Consider the following 18793-nt stretch of genomic DNA (forward strand, 5'->3'; position numbering starts at 1 on the left):
AAAAGCTTTGTCCTGTTACAGTGATGATGTAACAACTGCCCAATTATAACTGACCATATTTCCATAATATTTACCATGCAGTTGATTTTAAGCAAAACATATCTTTCACGTGAGTTTATGGGTGGGATGTACTGTACTTTAAGTGAAAATGCGTCCAAAACTCAGAAAATTTAATTTTCTGAGTTTTGACCGCATTCCCATATGTCTCATTCCAGAGCTTGGACCTAGTGGGTAATGTCAGTCTTTAGACATGGTTTGGCCAGATGCAATGTTACTTTTTTTTTTTTTTTTTTTTTCACCCAATCACCCAAATCAGTGACTACTTTTTTAGCACTTTATATGCTCTATGTCAGGGATGGGGAACCTTCAGCCCTCCTGCTGTTGTTGAACTACACATCCCAGCATGCCCTGCAATAGTTTTAGCATGGCAAAATAGCAAAACTGTAGCAAGGCATGCTGGTATGTGTAGTTCAACAACAGCTGGAGGTCCAAAGGTTCCCCACCCCTGCTCTATGTGAATAAGAAATGACTGTATAAGTTATTCACCCTTGGTTTTTCTGCTAGGTGAATATTGTACATCCCTTAAAGTTGGCCAGTGAGTTCCAGTCTATCCTAGAGGAAGAAATTATTGCTACTGATGTGAAACTGAAGGTGTATCTGCCTCACTCCATGTAAGTAGTGAATGTTTATAAATGTGCAAACAAATGGGGCAGATGTTGACCCCATAGTGGTACCTAATTTCTGTAAATAAAATATTTTTTCAATTCGCAAAATAATCATGTAACCGTATGACAAATATGTTTCTTGATATGAGATTATAGTCTGGTTTGTATGGTTGTTCATTGTTTTAGAAGAGTCTTTACTATCTTCTGAGCTGGCTCCATATTTCTAAAGGCATTGCCAAAAATATGGTGCTGCCGGCAGCTGGTACCCTGAAAAGAGTCTAGCCTGGATTCAGCATGTGCAGTGTGGGACACTTCTTGACTCAAGTTCCAGCATGCACAGCACTCCCTGCACACATTATAGACATGCCACTTCTGGTACGGAGCTGTGACATCACCAGTCATAGCTTGCCTTCCTTGGCATTTTTTATAATATCTGCAGAATTTATATGTATGTTGAAAGGGAGATAGGCCACAGTTGGTGCACTGAGACAGTGGCATGCAGTCAGCATGTCAACATTCACAATACCGACATTCATAAAGTCAACTTCAGAATGTCGATAGATATGATGTCGACATGCGTAAAATAACATGACATGTTACCATTAGCATAATGGTTATAAACATGTTGTCATGACTGTCAACATACTGAATGTGTTGACACATTGCCTATGGACATTTATCGCCATGTTGACATTCTAATGTCGCCGTAATGAATACTGATATGATCGCAGCAACATAATATATCAGCTATATATGCTGAGTTTAACTTTAATTAAAAAATGTTAACATTTTTTAGATCAGCAGACACATTTGAGTACAATTTACCAGTCTCCCAAAGGTATCTCCACTCTATGGGGTAAATTTACTAAGGTGGGAGTTTTGTAGATCTGGTGATGTTGCATAAAGCAACCAATCAGATTCTACTTAACATGTATCTAGCTGCTTGTAGAAGATATTAGATATAATCTAATTGGTTGTTATGGGCAACATCACCAGTTCTAAAAAAAAAACCTCCCACCTTAGTAAATTTACCCCTATGTGTGCATGGGATACTTCATGTGCTCTTCAGTAGTTACCATTGCTCTGTCTCCTCTTGTCTTACATCTGCTGTAGGCACTTCTTGTACGAGGGGCACACTGAGCCTGTTTTGGAAAGGATGTTTGGGAGCACAACTCTTGACACCGTTCTATCCACAGAATTTGATATCCATTCAGACAAGATTAAAGGTTTGTTAATCCAACAACTTCTGGTTTATGAGACCTTTCAGGAACTAAGGAACAAGTTGAAAACAACGTTATATCATAAAGCAGTTGGATAGTCCATTTCCCTTCGTTCCCTTCCTCCATTCATGACACTGACCCTGATGCATATAACCATGTCCTGACCAACACAATCACACAAATAGGCATCCTGGCATTCCAAACATTTGATTGGTTCTAATTCAAGCCCCACCCACTACACGATTGAGATTACCCCTGTAGTAAGACATTTCTCCCTTATTAAGATCTCTAGCAACTTATTTAGGGCGAATGTACTAAGCATTGCATCCACATTGTTACACATCCCGCCACTTATCAGGTATACACTGGCGTTAATAACACCGGCATGTACCTAGAAATGCGAATAACATTGCAAAGGACCGCTCTCCCGATAAGAGCCATAGCAGGAGCTGGTCCAGGATAGATGTATATAAATGTTACTATCGTGATTGTGTCCCCAGTCGTTCCCTGTCCAGCCTCCAGCTGGTCTCATGTTACAGCAAGTGGCCTGTGTTCTAAGACAGAGAACCTGTGCCTTTCATATGCTGGTGCAGTGTCAATGCAGAATGCAATGGTACACCAACGGTGGACTGTCTGGAACCCTCGGTGGTACTACTGCGCACAATGTCACAGAAAGTGGGCGTCTCAGGACGTGCACATTCCAAAGCAGGCATCGGAACTCCTCAAATAAACGCAAGTGTGGATGCAACAGCGCCCACCTCTGAATCTCCAGTCAGGAGGATGATGACCTGCACTGGCAGTGTTCCTGAGACTCGTGCAGTCCCTTACAACCAATGCCTGTGTTTAGTCCTCTTGTCATTATATATTAGCATCAGGATTCCAGGATCATTGTCTATTATTATCATGGGGTCCCTACAAGCTTGGAAAGTAAGTTTTTAGTCTCATTAGCATTTAGAAAGAGATCACATTCATGTAAATGACTCATATTATTGGCATATATAAGTACTATGGGGTATATGCAATTGCGGTCGAATTCCCGAAAATGTCGAAAAACGGGGCATTTTCGACAAAAAAAAAAATCGACAATGCAATACAGTACTTTTCGACAAAAAAACGGACTTTTCAGATTCGACTTTTTGCAATTCGACATTTTGAAAATTCGACATGTCTGCAGTGGTAAAAATGCGGCAATTCGACAAAAGTATATTCAATTGAAGAATGTCAATTCGACTTTAGTGCTTTTCGACAGTAATATCATCAATTTCCTTCCACCTCACTTTGCTGGCGGAAGCTAATAAAAAAAATTTAAAACATGTTTTTTTGTGTTTTTTTTATTGCTAATAGCATATCTATTTATATTAGAAGGGATTATGTACTTGGTTGGTCTATTAGAGGGACACAAGTATTATGTATATATTTTTTAAAATAATTTTTTTTTTCAACTGACTAAAATAGAGAGAGCATGATTTTTAGTGGGAAGGGGTGGGAATGGGTTAAAATCAAGAAAAAAAAATGCGTGGGGTCCCCCCTCCTAAGCATAACCAGCCTCGGGCTCAGGGCCGGTGCTAGGGTGTTCGGCGCCCCCCTGCAAACTATAAAATTGCGCCCTCCCATATTCCGTTGGCGTGCGCCGGGAAAAGGGGTGTGGTCTCACAACTAAGGGGCATGGCCACACAATAGTACCCCCATTTAAAATTACGCCACAATGTAGCACAATCTTATTAATCTTATACGTAATGCCCCACCCGTAGTAGTAGCGTCCTTATATGTAATGCACCCCAGTAGTAGTAGCACCCTTATACATAATGCACTCACAGTAGTAGTAGCATCCTTATACATAATGCCCCCCAGTAGTAGTAGCATCCTTATACATAATGCACACAGAGTAGTAGTAGCATCCTTATACGTAGTGCACCCCCAGTAGTAGATGCGTCCTTATATACGTAATGCCCCCCCCCAGTAGTAGAAGCGTCCTTATACGTAGTGCACCCCCAGTAGTAGAAGCGTCCTTGTACGTAATTCCCCCCTAGTAGTAGTAGCGTCCTTATACGTAATGCCCCCCCACAGTACTAGTAGCGTCCTTATACGTAATGGCCCCCCCAGTAGTAGCATCTTTACATGTAATGCCCCCCCCCCTGTAGTAGTAGCGTCCTTATGCATAATGCCCCCCCAGTAGTAGCATCCTTATACGTAATGCCCCTCTAGTAGTGGTAGCATTGTTATACGTAATGCCCCCCGAGTAATAGTAGCGTCCTTATATATAATGCCCCCAAGTAGTAGTAGCGTTCTTATACGTAATGCCCCCCCCAGCAGTAGTAGCGTCCTTATACGTAGTGCACCCCCAGTAGTAAAAGCGTCCTTATACGTAATTCCCCATAATAGTAGTATCGTCCATATACGTAATGCCCCACAGTAGTAGTAGCGTCCTTTTACATAATGCACCCCCAGTAGAAGCCTCCTTATATGTAATTCCCCCGTAGTACTAGTAGCGTCCTTATAAGTAATGCCCCCCCCCCAGCAGTAGTAGCGTTGTTACGCGTAATGCCCCCCCTGTAGTAGCGTCCTTATATGTAATGCACCCTCCCAGTAGTAGTAGCGTTGTTACGCGTAAAGCCCCCCCTGTAGTAGTAGCATCCTTATACGTAGTGCACCCACAGTAGTAGTAACATCCTTATACGTAATTCCCCCCTAGTAGTAGTATCGTCCTTATAAATAATGGCCACCCCAGTAGTAGCGTAGTTTCACGTAATGCCCCCCTGTAGTAGTAGCGTCCTTATACGTAATGCCCCCCCAGTAGTAGTAGCGTCCTTGCATGTAATGGCCTCCCCCAGTAGTAGCGTCATTATACGTAATGCCTCCCCCAGTACTAGCGTCCATAAAGTGCGCGTACGCAGACATACCTCACACACACAATTCACACATATACACACACACACACACACACACCAACCAACCACTTACCTAAGCCAGTCTCCCTCTGTACTGCAGTGCAGCCTGGTCAGTGTAGCTCCGCCCCTTCTGTCCCGGTTAGCCCCACCCCTTTCGGCCCGTTAAGCTCCGCCCCCGTCTGTCCCGTACTCAGCCGCTGTCACACGGGGAGGGGAGGCAGGAGGTTTTTGATTCTGCAGACGCTGCTGCCAGTGACTGTCATACAGTGACAGACACAGCAGCAGCAGGGGGGACAGGAGTCACAGGACGGCGCAGCAGTGAAGGGATTCAGAGCAGGGAAAGCGCCTCTCTGTCCCAGCGCCTCCCTGCACTGCATCCCTTCGCTGAGCGGGTAGCGCCGGGCCTGCTCGGGCTCTTCGAGCCGGTCCTGGTTGTAAAAATACGGGGGGAAAACGGACAGGGGATCCCCCGTATTTTTTGAACCAGCTCCGGGCTCTGCGTCCAGTCCTGGTGCAAAAAATACGGGGGACAAAAAGCGTAGGGGTCCCCCGTATTTTTTGTACCAGCACCGGGCTCCACTAGCTGGGGAGATAATGCCACAGCCGGGGGACACTTTTATACTGGTCCCTGCGGCCGTGGCATTAAAACCCCAACTAGTCACCCCTGGCTGGGGTACCCTGGAGGAGTGGGGACCCCTTAAATCAAGGGCCCCCCCTCCAGCTACCCAAGGGCCAGGGGTGAAGCCCGAGGCTGTTCCCCCCCATCCAAGGGCTGCGGATGGGGGGCTGATAGCCTTGTTGAAAATGAAAGAATATTGTTTTTTGCAGAAGAACTACAAGTCCCAGCAAGCCTCCCCCGCAAGCTGGTACTTGGAGAACCACAAGTACCAGCATGCGGGGGGAAACGGGCCCGCTGGTACCTGTAGTTCTTCTGCAAAAAAAATACCCAAATAAAAACAGGACACGCACACCTTGACAAGTACAACTTTATTACACACATACCGACACACACATACTTACCTATGTTCACACGCCGACCTCTGTCCACTTGTCCAAGTAGAATCCGGGGTACCTGAAAATAAAATTATACTCACCTAAATCCAGTGTCCTGTTATTATTTGTAATCCTCGTACTTGGCAAAAAAAAAAACGCATACCCGATCCACACGGACTGAAAGGGGTCCCATGTTTACACATGGGACCCCTTTCCCCAAATGCTGTGACCCCCCGTGACTCCTGTCACTGAGGGTCCCTTCAGGCAATCAGGGAGCGCCACGTCCTGGCACTCTCTTGATTGCCTATGCGCGTCTGAGCTGGCAGACAGCGCATCGCACAGCCCCTCCATTATATTCAATGGTGGGAACTTTGCGGTCAAAGTTCCCACCTCAGACGCGCATAGCCAATCAGGAGAGTGCCACGACGTGGCGCTCCCTGATTGGCTGAAGGGACCCTCTGTGACAGCAGTCACGGGGGGTCTCTGCATTCGGGGAAAGGGGTCCCATGTGTAAACATGGGACCCCTTTCAGTCCGTGTGGATCGGGTATGCGTTTTTTTTTTTTTTTGCCAAGTACGTGGATTACAAATATCACTGGACACTGGATTTAGGTGAGTATAATTTTATTTTCAGGTACCCCGGATTGTCGTCGACATTGGAGACGTGGACAGAGTCGGCGTGTCAACATAGGTAAGTATGTATGTGTCGGCATGTATGTAATAAAGTTGTACATTCAAGGTGTGCGTGTCCTGTTTTTATTTGGGTATTTTTTTGCAGAAGAACTACAGGTACCAGCGGGCCCGTTTCCCCCCACATGCTGGTACTTGTGGTTCTCCATGTACCAGCTTGCGGGGGAGGCTTGCTGGGACTTGTAGTTCTGCAAAAAACAATATTCTTTTATTTTCAACAAGGCTATCAGCCCCCCATCCGCAGCCCTTGGATGGGGGGGACAGCCTCGGGCTTCACCCCTGGCCCTTGGGTGGCTGGAGGGGGGGATCCCTTGATTTAAGGGGTCCCCACTCCTCCAGGGTACCCCGGCCTGTGTTGACTAGTTGGGTATTTAATGCCACGGCCGCAGGGAGCGGTATAAGTGTCCCCCGGCTGTGGCATTATTTGTCCAGCTAGTGGAGCCGGGTGCTGGCACAAAAAATACGGGGGACCCCTACGCTTTTTGTCCCCCGTATTTTTGCACCAGGACCAGGCGCAGAGCCCGGTGCTGGTTGTTAAAATACGGGGGATACCCTGTCATTTTCCCCCCCGTATTTTTGCAACCAGGACCGGCTCAAAGAGCCCGAGGCTGGTTATGCTTAGGAGGGGGGACCCCACGCATTTTTTCCAGTGTTTTTTAACCATTTCTGCACCGTCGGAAAAGTCGAATCCAGGACGCACTTATCCGTCAATTCCTCCGTTTTTCGACAGCGGGACTGTCGAATCCATTTTGTATTGAATATGTCGAATTCCGGCACCCCCCGGCCGGAATTCGACTGTCGAATTGTGTCGAATTTAAAAACGGTCGAATTCCGCAATTGCATATACCCCTATATGTGCTTTTATTTCTCATCTACTGGATAGGCCAGAACATAGTACTATTTACCTTAAAAAATTCCTTATTGTCTTAATTGCAACAGAAGTTCTCCGGTACTCCCAGCTCCCGATACAAGTGCATTTATCTTTCACACTTCCGGATGGAAGAGGAAGATACCGGATAATCAGCCAGAAGAGACCAGTGACTAATGATAGGTAAGAGTAATCATCAGAGGCTTAAAGGGGGTTTCTGCTTTTAAATGTACATTTTAATAAGCCCCACCCCAGTGATACTACATCCACTGAGCCCACCAACATTTTCTGTATTTACCAGTAACACCTACATCTAGCTGGGATGGAAGCTCTCCATTGGTGGCAGGAAACCATCAATGGTTTAACCCATGGATGGACTTTCCTGCTGTCAATCTCCGGGAAGGAGGTGGTCTAATCAGGAAGGGAGGTGGTAACTAAGCAATGCATTAGGGGCAGGGCTAAGCCCTGCAAGCTGGAAAACAAACGGTGGTAGGGATGACCATCGGTGGGCTGTCCATCGATGGTAGCATTGATGGATAACATTGATGGTGTAAAACCTTCTGTAAGGGAACCATTGATGGTTTTACCCACAGATGGTCACCCCTGTATTAATGTTAAATGAGCTGTGGGCCAATCAGATCATGGGCGCTTCATGAGTATCATGGGGCGGAGATAAGCTCTGTATCCCAACACTTGGAGCAGAAAAAATATTCGGTAGCTCTGAACCATCGATGGCGGGAAACCATCTGGATTTCCCTCATCGATGGTAAAAGTATTCACCATTAGTCATAGACCTTCGATGATTTCAAATCATCGATGGTCGATGGCCATCACTAAATGGTGGTCCTCTGCTATTGATGGCAGAGAACCATCATATCTCTGTCATCAATGGCAAACCCATGTATCGAAAACGATCAATGTTTGCTAACCATCAAAGATTGATGGCCATTACTAGCTGGGATCTAAGCCGGTATCCTGCAGCATTGCTTGTCTCTCTCCGTAGCAGGAACACCTGCTCAATGAAAAGAGACGCTGTGTCAGATCTCCCCAGCTACGGAGAGAGTCAAGCAGCAGGGAAGATGATTGGCAGAGGTCCTGGCTGTGTGTCAGTGACGGGGCCACCTAAATAAAGCAGATCGTGTGAGCTCCTAGGGGTGGTATGTTACCCAAAGTGTTATTATGTAGTAGGGAAGGCTTTAAATAGAATTGATATTTAAAGCAGAAAACATCTTTAATTACTTTAATTATAGATGCGATGAGATAATAATAATATATATATATATATATATATATATATATATATAATAATAGCTGTTAAAACCGGATGTACAAAAATCCCTATCAAAATGGAAAATGCTAAATTGCACAGTTCTAGATGGAACTGGCACCTGCCTGGGGTAGCAATGTGTTAGAGGTAGTAACGTAAGTAACTTATGATGGGGTCTATTCATTAAGCAGTCAAAGAGTGGAGAAGTGAGCCAGAGGAGAAGCTGCCCATGGCAACCAATCAGCTGCTACGTATAATTTTATAGAATGCGCTTGACAAATGTTATTTAAAAGCTGATTGGTTGCCATGGACAACTTCTCCACTGGCTCACTTCTCCACTCTCTCTTCTTCATGAATAGACCCCTTTATTCACTAATAGTAAATAGTTTATTTTTATATGTATTTGTTTGTTGCAAGTTGGTCTGGGTATAATAGGCCCTACACACTGGTCGATCTCACTGAAAGATATGAACGATCTCGTTCATTAATGAACGAGATATCGTTCATATCTTTCAGTGTGGAGGCACAAGCGATGAACGATGCGCGGCCCCGCGCTCGTTCATCGCTGGTGCCCCGTCGGCTGTGCATGCAGGCCAATATGGACGATCTCGTCCATATTTCCTGCACTTCTATGGAGCCGGGTGACGAGGGGAGTGAAGGAACTTCACCCCCCCCCGTCACTGCCCCCCCACCGCCGGGTCACCCGTCGGCCGTATCCACCGTCGGGCAGCTCGGCGGCGTACCGTTAAATGTGTAGGGCCCTTAAGTTTTTGCATCAATATTTGAACATCCAAAATGTGGTATCCAAATTATAGGTTAACCCTAATTAGGTAAACAGTCAGTTGATCCCAATTGGTCGACATGCATTAGATCGACACGGTCAATAGGCCGGCATGTAAAAGGTTGACAGTGCTTATGGTTAACAGGGGTCAAAAGGACAACAGGTTCAAATGGTCGACACATATATGGTCAACACACATGTGGCCGACACACGTTTTAGGAATTTTTTTCATATTTTGCCATCGACATGGACTATTATTGGGAATAATAATCTGCCCATAGGTTGCTCGTCATGTGAGGGGACTTGGTACACTAATTGGGGTTCCCTGTGCTTTGACGGAGAAATCGACACCAAAAAAACCTTTAAAATGATGTGTCTGCCTTTTTTTTGCTTTGACAATGTTTCATGTCGACCTTTCCATGTGTTGACCTTTTGTACCTGTCGGCCTTTTCCAGTGTCTATGTTTTACCTGTCGACCAAATGACCCTTTTGACCCAGTCGACATTTTCCATGGCAACCATATGGGGTGGATCTATTGACTGTCCACCTAATTAGGGTCAACCTGATGATCCATACCTTCAAAATGTTTGGTGTTCCTAGGCAGGGCTGAAACTAGGATTTTTGGCGCCCAGGGCAAAGCAGTAATTTAGCGCCCCCTATGCACACAAACACACACTATGGAACCATGTCAAAAACACAGTAATAAACATTTGGCACAGTGACAAATAGCACCGTCAGGGTGCATCCAGCACTCATTCCCTAGGAAAATTAATAGGAACACAAGAAAACGAACATACAGATACATTATTGTGGGGGACTCTGACTGGCGAACTGCTGTAGGACTACAAAGACCAGCATGCCAGTCAGGACCTAGGGACAATTAAAGAGGAGGAGTACCAACTTTCTGTGTAGGGACACACACACAATGTGGGTTATCCTGGCTGCAGAGAGGAGTCCCTGGGACTGGCTGGTGTTATATACCTGATATAAGCCATGCAGTCACTGTATCACACACACTGTGGGGAGGAGAACTCCAACTGGCCAACTGTTGTAGGACTACAAAGCCCTGCATGCCAGTCGGGACCTGGGACCACTCTTTGGGAGGCAGCAGCCGTCCTGGCATATAGAGACCTCACCTCAGACTAATTATCATCTGCTCCTGCTTCCTCTCACACTTTCCTTTTCTAGTGGAGCTGCTGTGCAGGAAGGGGGAGGCGTTGAGCAACAGGGCCAGGGGCAGATATGGTTTACACAGGCACAGGAGTTTGTGAATGGCCACCCCCACCCCATTCATACGTGTTCTAGTTGCTGGGGGGAGGATTTTTTAACTTGAGTCCGCATTGGTGGTACTGAGGAGCGGGGGACCTGCACCAAGGATTCTGTCTGGGACCCGACGATAGGTAGCCCCTTAGGGTCCTCTTCTCATCTGGTGGAGCTGCGGGAGGGGGAAGGCGCTGGTAAACAGGCCTGGGGGCAGACAGCACTTACACAGGCACAGGAGTGTGTGAGCGGCCATTGACCAGCGCTCGGGAAATGAAAGGGGGCAGCTGGAGAGTTCATGGTCATCGCCCCTGCCTCATTCATTAGCATTCTAGTTGCCGGGGAGAGGGGAGTTTCCCAGGAGTCCACATTGGTGATGCAGGGGACCGGGTACCTGCAGCGAGGGTTCTTGGACCTGGCAGAAGGGCTGAGAGAAAGGAGGGGAGGCAGAGTACCCATCTCTGTGCCCTCTCAGATTCTGCACCCGGGGCACATGCCCCCTTAGCCCCCCCACTAGTTGCGGCCATGTCCTAGGGTTTGTGTTTAGGCAGTGTCATAGGCAATAACTTCTCTAGCCCACTTCTGAAATTATCTTTACTGTGGAAAATAATTTGTTACAAAAGGACCAGTAGGAAATTACTTTGCCGATTTTCTTTACACGCTATTGATTTCTGCTTTTTCATTGCTCCGGTTTCCTGTCTTCCCCCTGCACTAGTACTGCTGCCCTCGAGTCCATTAACCTGATTGTTCTACAGAACCACAGTGTTCAGTTCAGTGCACGCCTGGCTATGGAAGGACGTGTCAATGAAGCCAGGAAAGTGGCTCTAGAGCTGAGAGAGCTGGTAGACCAAGTGATGTAAGTATGATGGGTTCCTATTATTGCTGACACGGTGGGGCCTGATTCTGAGTCAGACACATATGCGATACTGTTCTGCATGGCCCAGCAGCCAGCTTGCTACGTAATACTAATGCAAGTATCCGCCCGTCTATGCCGGTTACCTGTCCGGATGGGTGGGCGGTATATTGTTTTCCCATCCATATCTGCAGACACCATCGTAAGTATTGACTTGTACCCAGGGGCATCACTGGGGTCAGTGACGCCCAGTGCGCTGAAAGGCCCTGGTGTGCTTGGCCGAAAAAGGGGGCGTGTCCTCATGGGAATGACCTTGTGCGTAGCATTCCCGGAGATGCTGGGCTGCCCCTGAAAACTTGCTTGGCTGCACTGCCGGCTCCTACTCCCCGTCACTGAGGAGGAGTCACCCCTAAGAGGTGACATCAAAATGCCTGCAACCTTCCCCCCAGTGACGCCACTGCTTGCACCCACCCCATGCAGGGTGCAAAGGATCGGTCTGAAACAGGCTTCATTCCTCTGCTCACTGCAAACATGGAAATCGGTATACACGCCCATGACACTCACATGACACGCCCACGAGACAGTTCTGTTCTATGAGTCTGCACAGTAACCGCCCATTTCAGACAAAGATAGATCTTTCAACAGATGAAGCAATCTGTCTGCACTTTCAGTCTTCACCCCGGTGCGCCTTTGTACGACGCATGCACAGTTTGCAGATATCCACCAGACTCGCCTGTATTTGGACTTACGTCTGACTCAGGATCAGACCCATTATGTACCACTCACATTTCATCCAAATAAGTATCACTGGTATCAGCAATAAAAGCCAATGAGCACTGGGGGATTGGAGGTCAGGTGTTTACATGCCTGGAGCCTCTAGGGGGCGTGTGAGTGATAATGCAGTGTCGGGAAAGTTACGTTTTGCTGGCTTTCATTTACTAACAAATTACCCTAATTATCTGCAATCGTTTGAAGTTTAATACGTTAGTGTTACACATCAGTTACAGACAGTGTCGGACTTGGGCATGTAGGGCCCACCGGGGGAATGCAGTGGTAGGGGACCATGTTAGGGGTGTGGCCAGTCTGCAGAGGGGGTGTGGCCTGCCACCTCATTGGTTTGACTAACCATTAGAGAGTGCAACGTCTGGGCCCCTTCATAAATATATACAGTAAATTCAGCTGCTTCATGCATGATAATGTACCAGATTAATAACAGATTAATAACAGCAATGCACTGTAGAAAATACACCATAGTCCAGTATAAGGTAACATATGTATAGTGTATAATTCAAGTGCACAGTCTGGAACCTGATCCTTAGAGCAGGAGGTGGGCCCCCAGGCAGTGGGGCCCACCAGTGATTTCCCCTGTACCCCTGTGGGCCAGTCTGAGCCTGGTTACAGATGACAACAGTGTCTGTGTCTATAGTAGACTATATACTGTAAGAGTCCTTTCTTCTGTTTTGCTTATGCCATGTCATGCTTGTTGTTTCTCAGGAGAAATGAGAAGTACGAGGACCAAGGCGTTGTCTATGAGGACTGGGAGTGCACTATGGCTCCTGTCTATGAGGATTTGCAGGTGTATGAGCAGGTTCGTTTTATTATGTTAATAAATAAGTGCAAAGCATAAGCCTGAGGGACTCTGTATTTTCATACACTAGTTATGTCATCTTGCTTACTTAATAAAAAAAAAGATTTACTCGCCTGCTTGCTAGATAATTCCTTTTCTGGGTTATTATATGTACCGTAATTTTCTCTAATGTCCTAGAGGATGCTGGGGACTCCGTAAGGACCATGGGGGATAGACTGGCTCCGCAGGAGATAGGGCACTTTAAGAAAGCTTTGGATTCTGGGTGTGCACTGGCTCCTCCCTCTATGTCCCTCCTCCAGACCTCAGTTTTACACTGTGCCCAGAGGAAGATGGGTGCACTGCAGGGAGCTCTTTTGAGTTCTTTGCATTAGAAAGCATTTTTGTTTGGATTTTTCTATTTTTACAGGGAGCTCTGCTGGCAACAGGCTCCCTGCATCGAGGGACTGGGGAGAGAGGAGCAGACCTACTTAAATTATAGGATCTTCTGCCTCGGCTACTGAACACTATTAGCTCCAGAGGGGGTGAACACAGGTTAGTCCTGGGCGTCCACCCCCGGAGCCACGCCGCCGTTCTCCTTTACAGAGCCAGAAGAACAGAAGCAAGAAGACGTCTCAGGCGGCAGAAGCCTTCAGCGGCTTCACTGAGGTAACGCACAGCACCACAGCTGTGCGTCATTGCTCCACACACCTCACACACTCCGGTCATTGTATGGGTGCAGGGCGCAAGGGGGGCGCGCTGGGCAGCAATATTAACACCTCAAGACATGGCAAAAAGGTATATACATGTACAGCTGGGCACTGTACATGTATATAAAAGAGCCCCCGCCATTTTTACACAACTTTGAGCAGGACCGAAGCCCGCCGCCGAGGGGGCGGGGCTTCTCCCTCAGCACTCACCAGCGCCATTTCTCTCTCCACAGAACGCTGAGAGAAAGCTCCCCGGACTCTCCCCTGCTTACACACGGTGAAGGGGTGTTTAAAAGAGAGGGGGGGGGGGGGGGGGCACATAATTGGCGGATAAGATATTATACAGCGCTGCTGGGGAAAAACATTTTGTGTTGGTCTCCAGGGTCTTTTCGCTGGGGTGTGTGCTGGCATACTCTCTCTCTGTCTCTCCGAAGGGCCTTCAAGGGGATACTGTCTTCAGAAAAGAGTTTCCCTGTGTGTGTCAACATGTTTGATGAGGAAGGCTCGCTTAATGTGGAGGGGGAGTGTTTGAATGTCAGATCGCCGTCGGCAACGCCGACACCGGACTGGGTGGATATGCTGAATGTCTTAAATGCAAATGTGAATCTATTGCATAAAAGGTTAGACAAGGCTGAAGCTAGGGATCAGTCAGGTAGCCAGACCGTGCCAGTCCCTGTGGCGCCAGGACCTTCAGGGTCTCAAAAGCGCCCCATATCCCAGGTCGCTGACACAGATACCGACACAGATACTGACTCGAGTGTCTATTATGAGGAGGCAAAATTACAGCCGAAGGTGGCAAAGGGTATTCGATACATGATTATTGCCATAAAGGAGGTTTTGCATATCACTGAGGAACCCCCTGTCCCTGACACGAGGGTTCACATGTATAAAGGGAAAAAGCCTGAGGTCACCTTTCCGTCCTCATTTGAGCTAAGCGAATTGTGCAAAAAGGCTTGGGAGTCTCCGGATAGGAGACTACATGTTCCCAAAAGGATTCTCATGGCGTATCCATTTCCACAGAAGGATAGGATAAGATGGGAATCTTCGCCTAAAGTAGACAAGGCGCTGACACGCTTATCCAAGAAGGTGGCACTGCCTTCTCAGGATACAGCTTCCCTCAAGAATCCTGCTGATCGCAAGCAGGAAATTACCATGAAGCACATTTACACACATTCAGGAACTATCGTTAGACCCCGCCATAGCGTCGGCCTGGGATTGTAGTGCTATCGTGGCATGGGCAGACTCCTTATCTGCGGAGATTGACACCTTAGATAGGGATACCATTCTAATGACCATTGAGCATATCAGAGATGCTGCCTTGTATATGAGGGATGCTCAGAGAGACATTTGTTTACTAAGCTCCAGAATAAACGGGGGCGGATCAAGTGGGGGCACGTCTTCGTCTTTTCAGCCACACCTGGGTTCTCTCACAGGTGGATCCCTGGGCAATAGAAATTGTTTCCCAGGGATACAGACTGGAATTCGAAGACATGCCTCCTCGCCGGTTTTTCAAATTGGCTCTGCCGGCTTCCCCGTCGGAAAGGGAGCTGGTGTTGGCTGCAATTCACAAATTGTACATTCAACAGGTGATAGTCGAAGCTCCTCATCTCCAGCAAGGAAAGGGTTATTTATTCATCCCTGTTTGTGGTACCGAAACCGGACGGTTCGGTCAGACCCATTTTAAATCTGAAATCCCTGAACCTGTACTTGAAGAGGTTCAAGTTCAAAATGGAATCGCTCAGAGCGGTCATCACCAGCCTGGAGGGAGGGGACTGGATGGTGTCCCTGGACATAAAGGATGCGTACCTTCATGTTCCGATTTTCCCTCCTCACCAGGCGTTTCTGAGATTTGCAGTACAGGACTGTCACTACCAATTTTAGACGTTGCCGTTTGGTCTTTCCACAGCCCAGAGTATTTTCACCAAGGTAATGGCGGAAATGATGGTGCTCCTGCGCAGGCAGGGCGTCACAATTATCCCATACTTGGACGATCTCCTCATAAAGGCGAGATCCCGGGAGAAGTTGCTGGACAGCGTGTCTCTGTCCGTGAAGACGTTGCAGAGGCACGGCTGGATTCTCAATTTACCGAAATCCCAGCTAGTCCCTGCAACGCGTCTGACCTTTTTGGGCCTGAATCTAGACACAGACCAAAAAAGAGTTTTTCTTCCAGTGGAGAAGGCTCAGGAGCTCGTAGCTCTGGTCAGGAACCTATTAAAGCCAAAAAAGGTTTCAGAGCATCATTGCACGAGGGTTCTGGGGAAGATGGTGGCTACATACGAGGCCATCCCCTTCGGCAGGTTCCATGCAAGGACCTTTCAATGCTTCCGGTATGAATGGTCGACATTGACATGGTCGACATGGACACATGGTCGACACATGAAAGGTCGACATGAGTTTTTAACTTTTTTTGGTGTCGTTTTTTGCGTAAAGTGACTGGGAACCCCAATTAGTGCACCGCGTCCGCTCGCCATGCTTCGGGCATGGTGCCTTCGCTCCGCTTCACTCGGCACACTTTACCGTTCCAATCGTAGTCCATGTGGATCGTAAAGTATGGAAAAGTTCCCCAAAAGAAAAAAAAGTTAAAAAACTCATGTTGACCTTTTAATGTGTCGACCTTCCATGTGTCGACCATTTTCATGTGTCGACCATGTGTCCATGTCAATGTCGACCAATAGTGGTCGACCTAATGACTGTCGACCATAACATGGTCGACCATGTGAACGGATACCCCTTTCAATGGGACCTATTGGACAAATGGTCCGGGTCCCATCTACACATGCAAAAACGGATCACCCTGTCTCCCAGGGCCAGGGTGTCTCTCCTGTGGTGGCTGCGCAGTGCTCACCTTCTGGAGGGTCGCAGGTTCGGCATTCAGGACTGGGTCCTGGTGACCACAGACGCGAGCCTCCGAGGTTGGGGAACTGTCGCACTAGGAAGAAATTTCCAGGGTCTCTGGTCAAGCCTAGAGACTGGTCTCCACATCAATGTCCTGGAGTTGAGGGCCATATACAATGCCCTACGCCAAGCGGAGGAATGGCTTCGGAACAAACCGGTTCTGATTCAGTCAGACAATGTCACAGCAGTACAAGGCGGCACAAGGAGCAGAGTGGCCATGGCAGAGGCGACCAGGATTCTACGCAGGGCGGAAGGCCATGTAAGCGCACTATCAGCAGTGTTCATCCCGGGGGTGGACAACTGGGAGGCGGACTTCCTCAGCAGGCACGACCTGCATCCGGGAGAGTGGGGACTTCATCAAGAAGCCTTCACACAGATAACGGATCGGTGGGGACTGCCTCAGATAGACATGATGGCGTCCCGCCTCAACAAAAAGCTAAAGAGTTATTGCGCCAGGTCAAGAGACCCTCAGGCGGTGGACGCTCTGGTGACACCTTGGGTGTTCAGATCGGTCTATGTGTTTCCTCCTCTACCTCTCATACCCAAGGTGTTGAGGATAATAAGAATAAGAAGGGTCAGAACAATCCTCATTGTTCCAGATTGGCCAAGGAGGACTTGGTATCCGGATCTGCAAGAGTTGCTCACAGAAGATCCGTGGCCTCTTCCTCTAAGGCAGGACCTGCTGGAGCAGGGGCCCTGTCTGTTCCAAGACTTACAGCGGCTGCGTTTGACGGCATGGCGGTTGAACGCCGGATCCTAGCGGAAAAAGGGATTCCGGAAGAGGTCATTCCTACCCTGATCAAGGCTAGGAAGGACGTGACGTTGAAACATTATCACCGTATATGGCGAAAATATGTTTCTTGGTGTGAGGCCAGAGCTGCTCCTACGGAGGAGTTCCAGTTGGGCCGTCTGCTTCACTTCCTTCAAACGGGAGTGAATTTGGGCCTAAAATTAGGGTCCATAAAGGTTCAAATTTCGGCCTTATCCATTTTCTTTCAAAGAGAATTGGCTTCTCTTCCTGAAGTACAGACTTTTGTGAAGGGCGTGCTGCATATTCAGCCTCCCTTTGTACCTCCGGTGGCGCCTTGGGACCTTAACGTGGTATTAAGTTTCCTTAAGTCACCTTGGTTTGAACCACTTAAAACAGTGGAGTTGAAATACCTCACTTGGAAAGTGGTCATGTTGTTGGCCTTAGCTTCTGCAAGGCGGGTTTCGGAATTGGCGGCTTTATCATATAAAAGCCCATACCTGATTTTTCACGTGGATAGGGCAGAGTTGAGGACTCGTCCTCAATTTCTGCCAAAGGTGGTCTCATCTTTTCATACGAACCAACCTATTGTCGTGCCTGTGGCGACTTGGAGGATTCCGAGTCCCTGGATGTGGTCAGGGCTTTAAAGATTTATGTGACCAGAACAGCTAGGATCAGGAAGACTGAAGCTCTGTTTGTTCTGTATGCAGCCAACAAGGTTGGCGCTCCTGCTTCAAAGCAGACTATTGTTCGCTGGATCTGTAACACGATTCAGCAGGCGCATTCTTCGGCAGGGTTGCCATTGCCTAAATCGATTAAGGCCCATTCCACTAGGAAGGTGGGCTCTTCTTGGGCGGCTGCCCGAGGGGTCTCAGCACTACAACTGTGCCGAGCTGCTACTTGGTCGTGGTCAAACACCTTTGCAAAGTTCTATAAGTTTGATACCCTGGCTGAGGAGGACCTCCTGTTTGCTCAATCGGTGCTGCAGAGTCATCTGCACTCTCCCGCCCGTTTGGGAGCTTTGGTATAATCCCCATGGTCCTTACGGAGTCCCCAGCATCCTCTAGGACATTAGAGAAAATAAGATTTTACTTACCGGTAAATCTATTTCTCGTAGTCCATAGAGGATGCTGGGCGCCCGTCCCAAGTGCGGACTTCTTCTGCAAGACTTGTATATAGTTATTGCTTACATAAGGGTTATGTTATAGTTTATCGGGTTTGAACCGAGGCTATGTTATTGTTCATACTGTTAACTGGGTAGTTTATCACAAGTTATACGGTGTGATTGGTGTGGCTGGTATGAATCTTGCCCTTAGATTTACAAAACTCCTTTCCTCGTACTGTTCATCTCCTCTGGGCACAGTTTCTCTAACTGAGGTCTGGAGGAGGGAC

The 18793-nt window shown here is 47.7% G+C and overlaps 1 protein-coding gene across 2 annotated transcripts in view; it reads left to right on the forward strand.

Moving 5' to 3' along the window:
* The window catches only part of LOC134966004 (circularly permutated Ras protein 1-like), a 231235-nt gene that overhangs the window by 207379 nt on the left and 5063 nt on the right, over positions 1–18793 (forward strand). For both annotated transcript variants that reach the window (XM_063942453.1, XM_063942454.1), the window contains 5 exons: positions 565–671; positions 1779–1891; positions 7395–7506; positions 11347–11487; positions 12979–13072. In XM_063942453.1, the coding sequence (XP_063798523.1) occupies positions 565–671; positions 1779–1891; positions 7395–7506; positions 11347–11487; positions 12979–13072 (567 nt within the window). The remainder of the gene's footprint in view (positions 1–564; positions 672–1778; positions 1892–7394; positions 7507–11346; positions 11488–12978; positions 13073–18793) is intronic.

Source organism: Pseudophryne corroboree, chromosome 10, assembly GCF_028390025.1.
Source record: "Pseudophryne corroboree isolate aPseCor3 chromosome 10, aPseCor3.hap2, whole genome shotgun sequence".
Taxonomy (NCBI): domain Eukaryota; kingdom Metazoa; phylum Chordata; class Amphibia; order Anura; family Myobatrachidae; genus Pseudophryne; species Pseudophryne corroboree.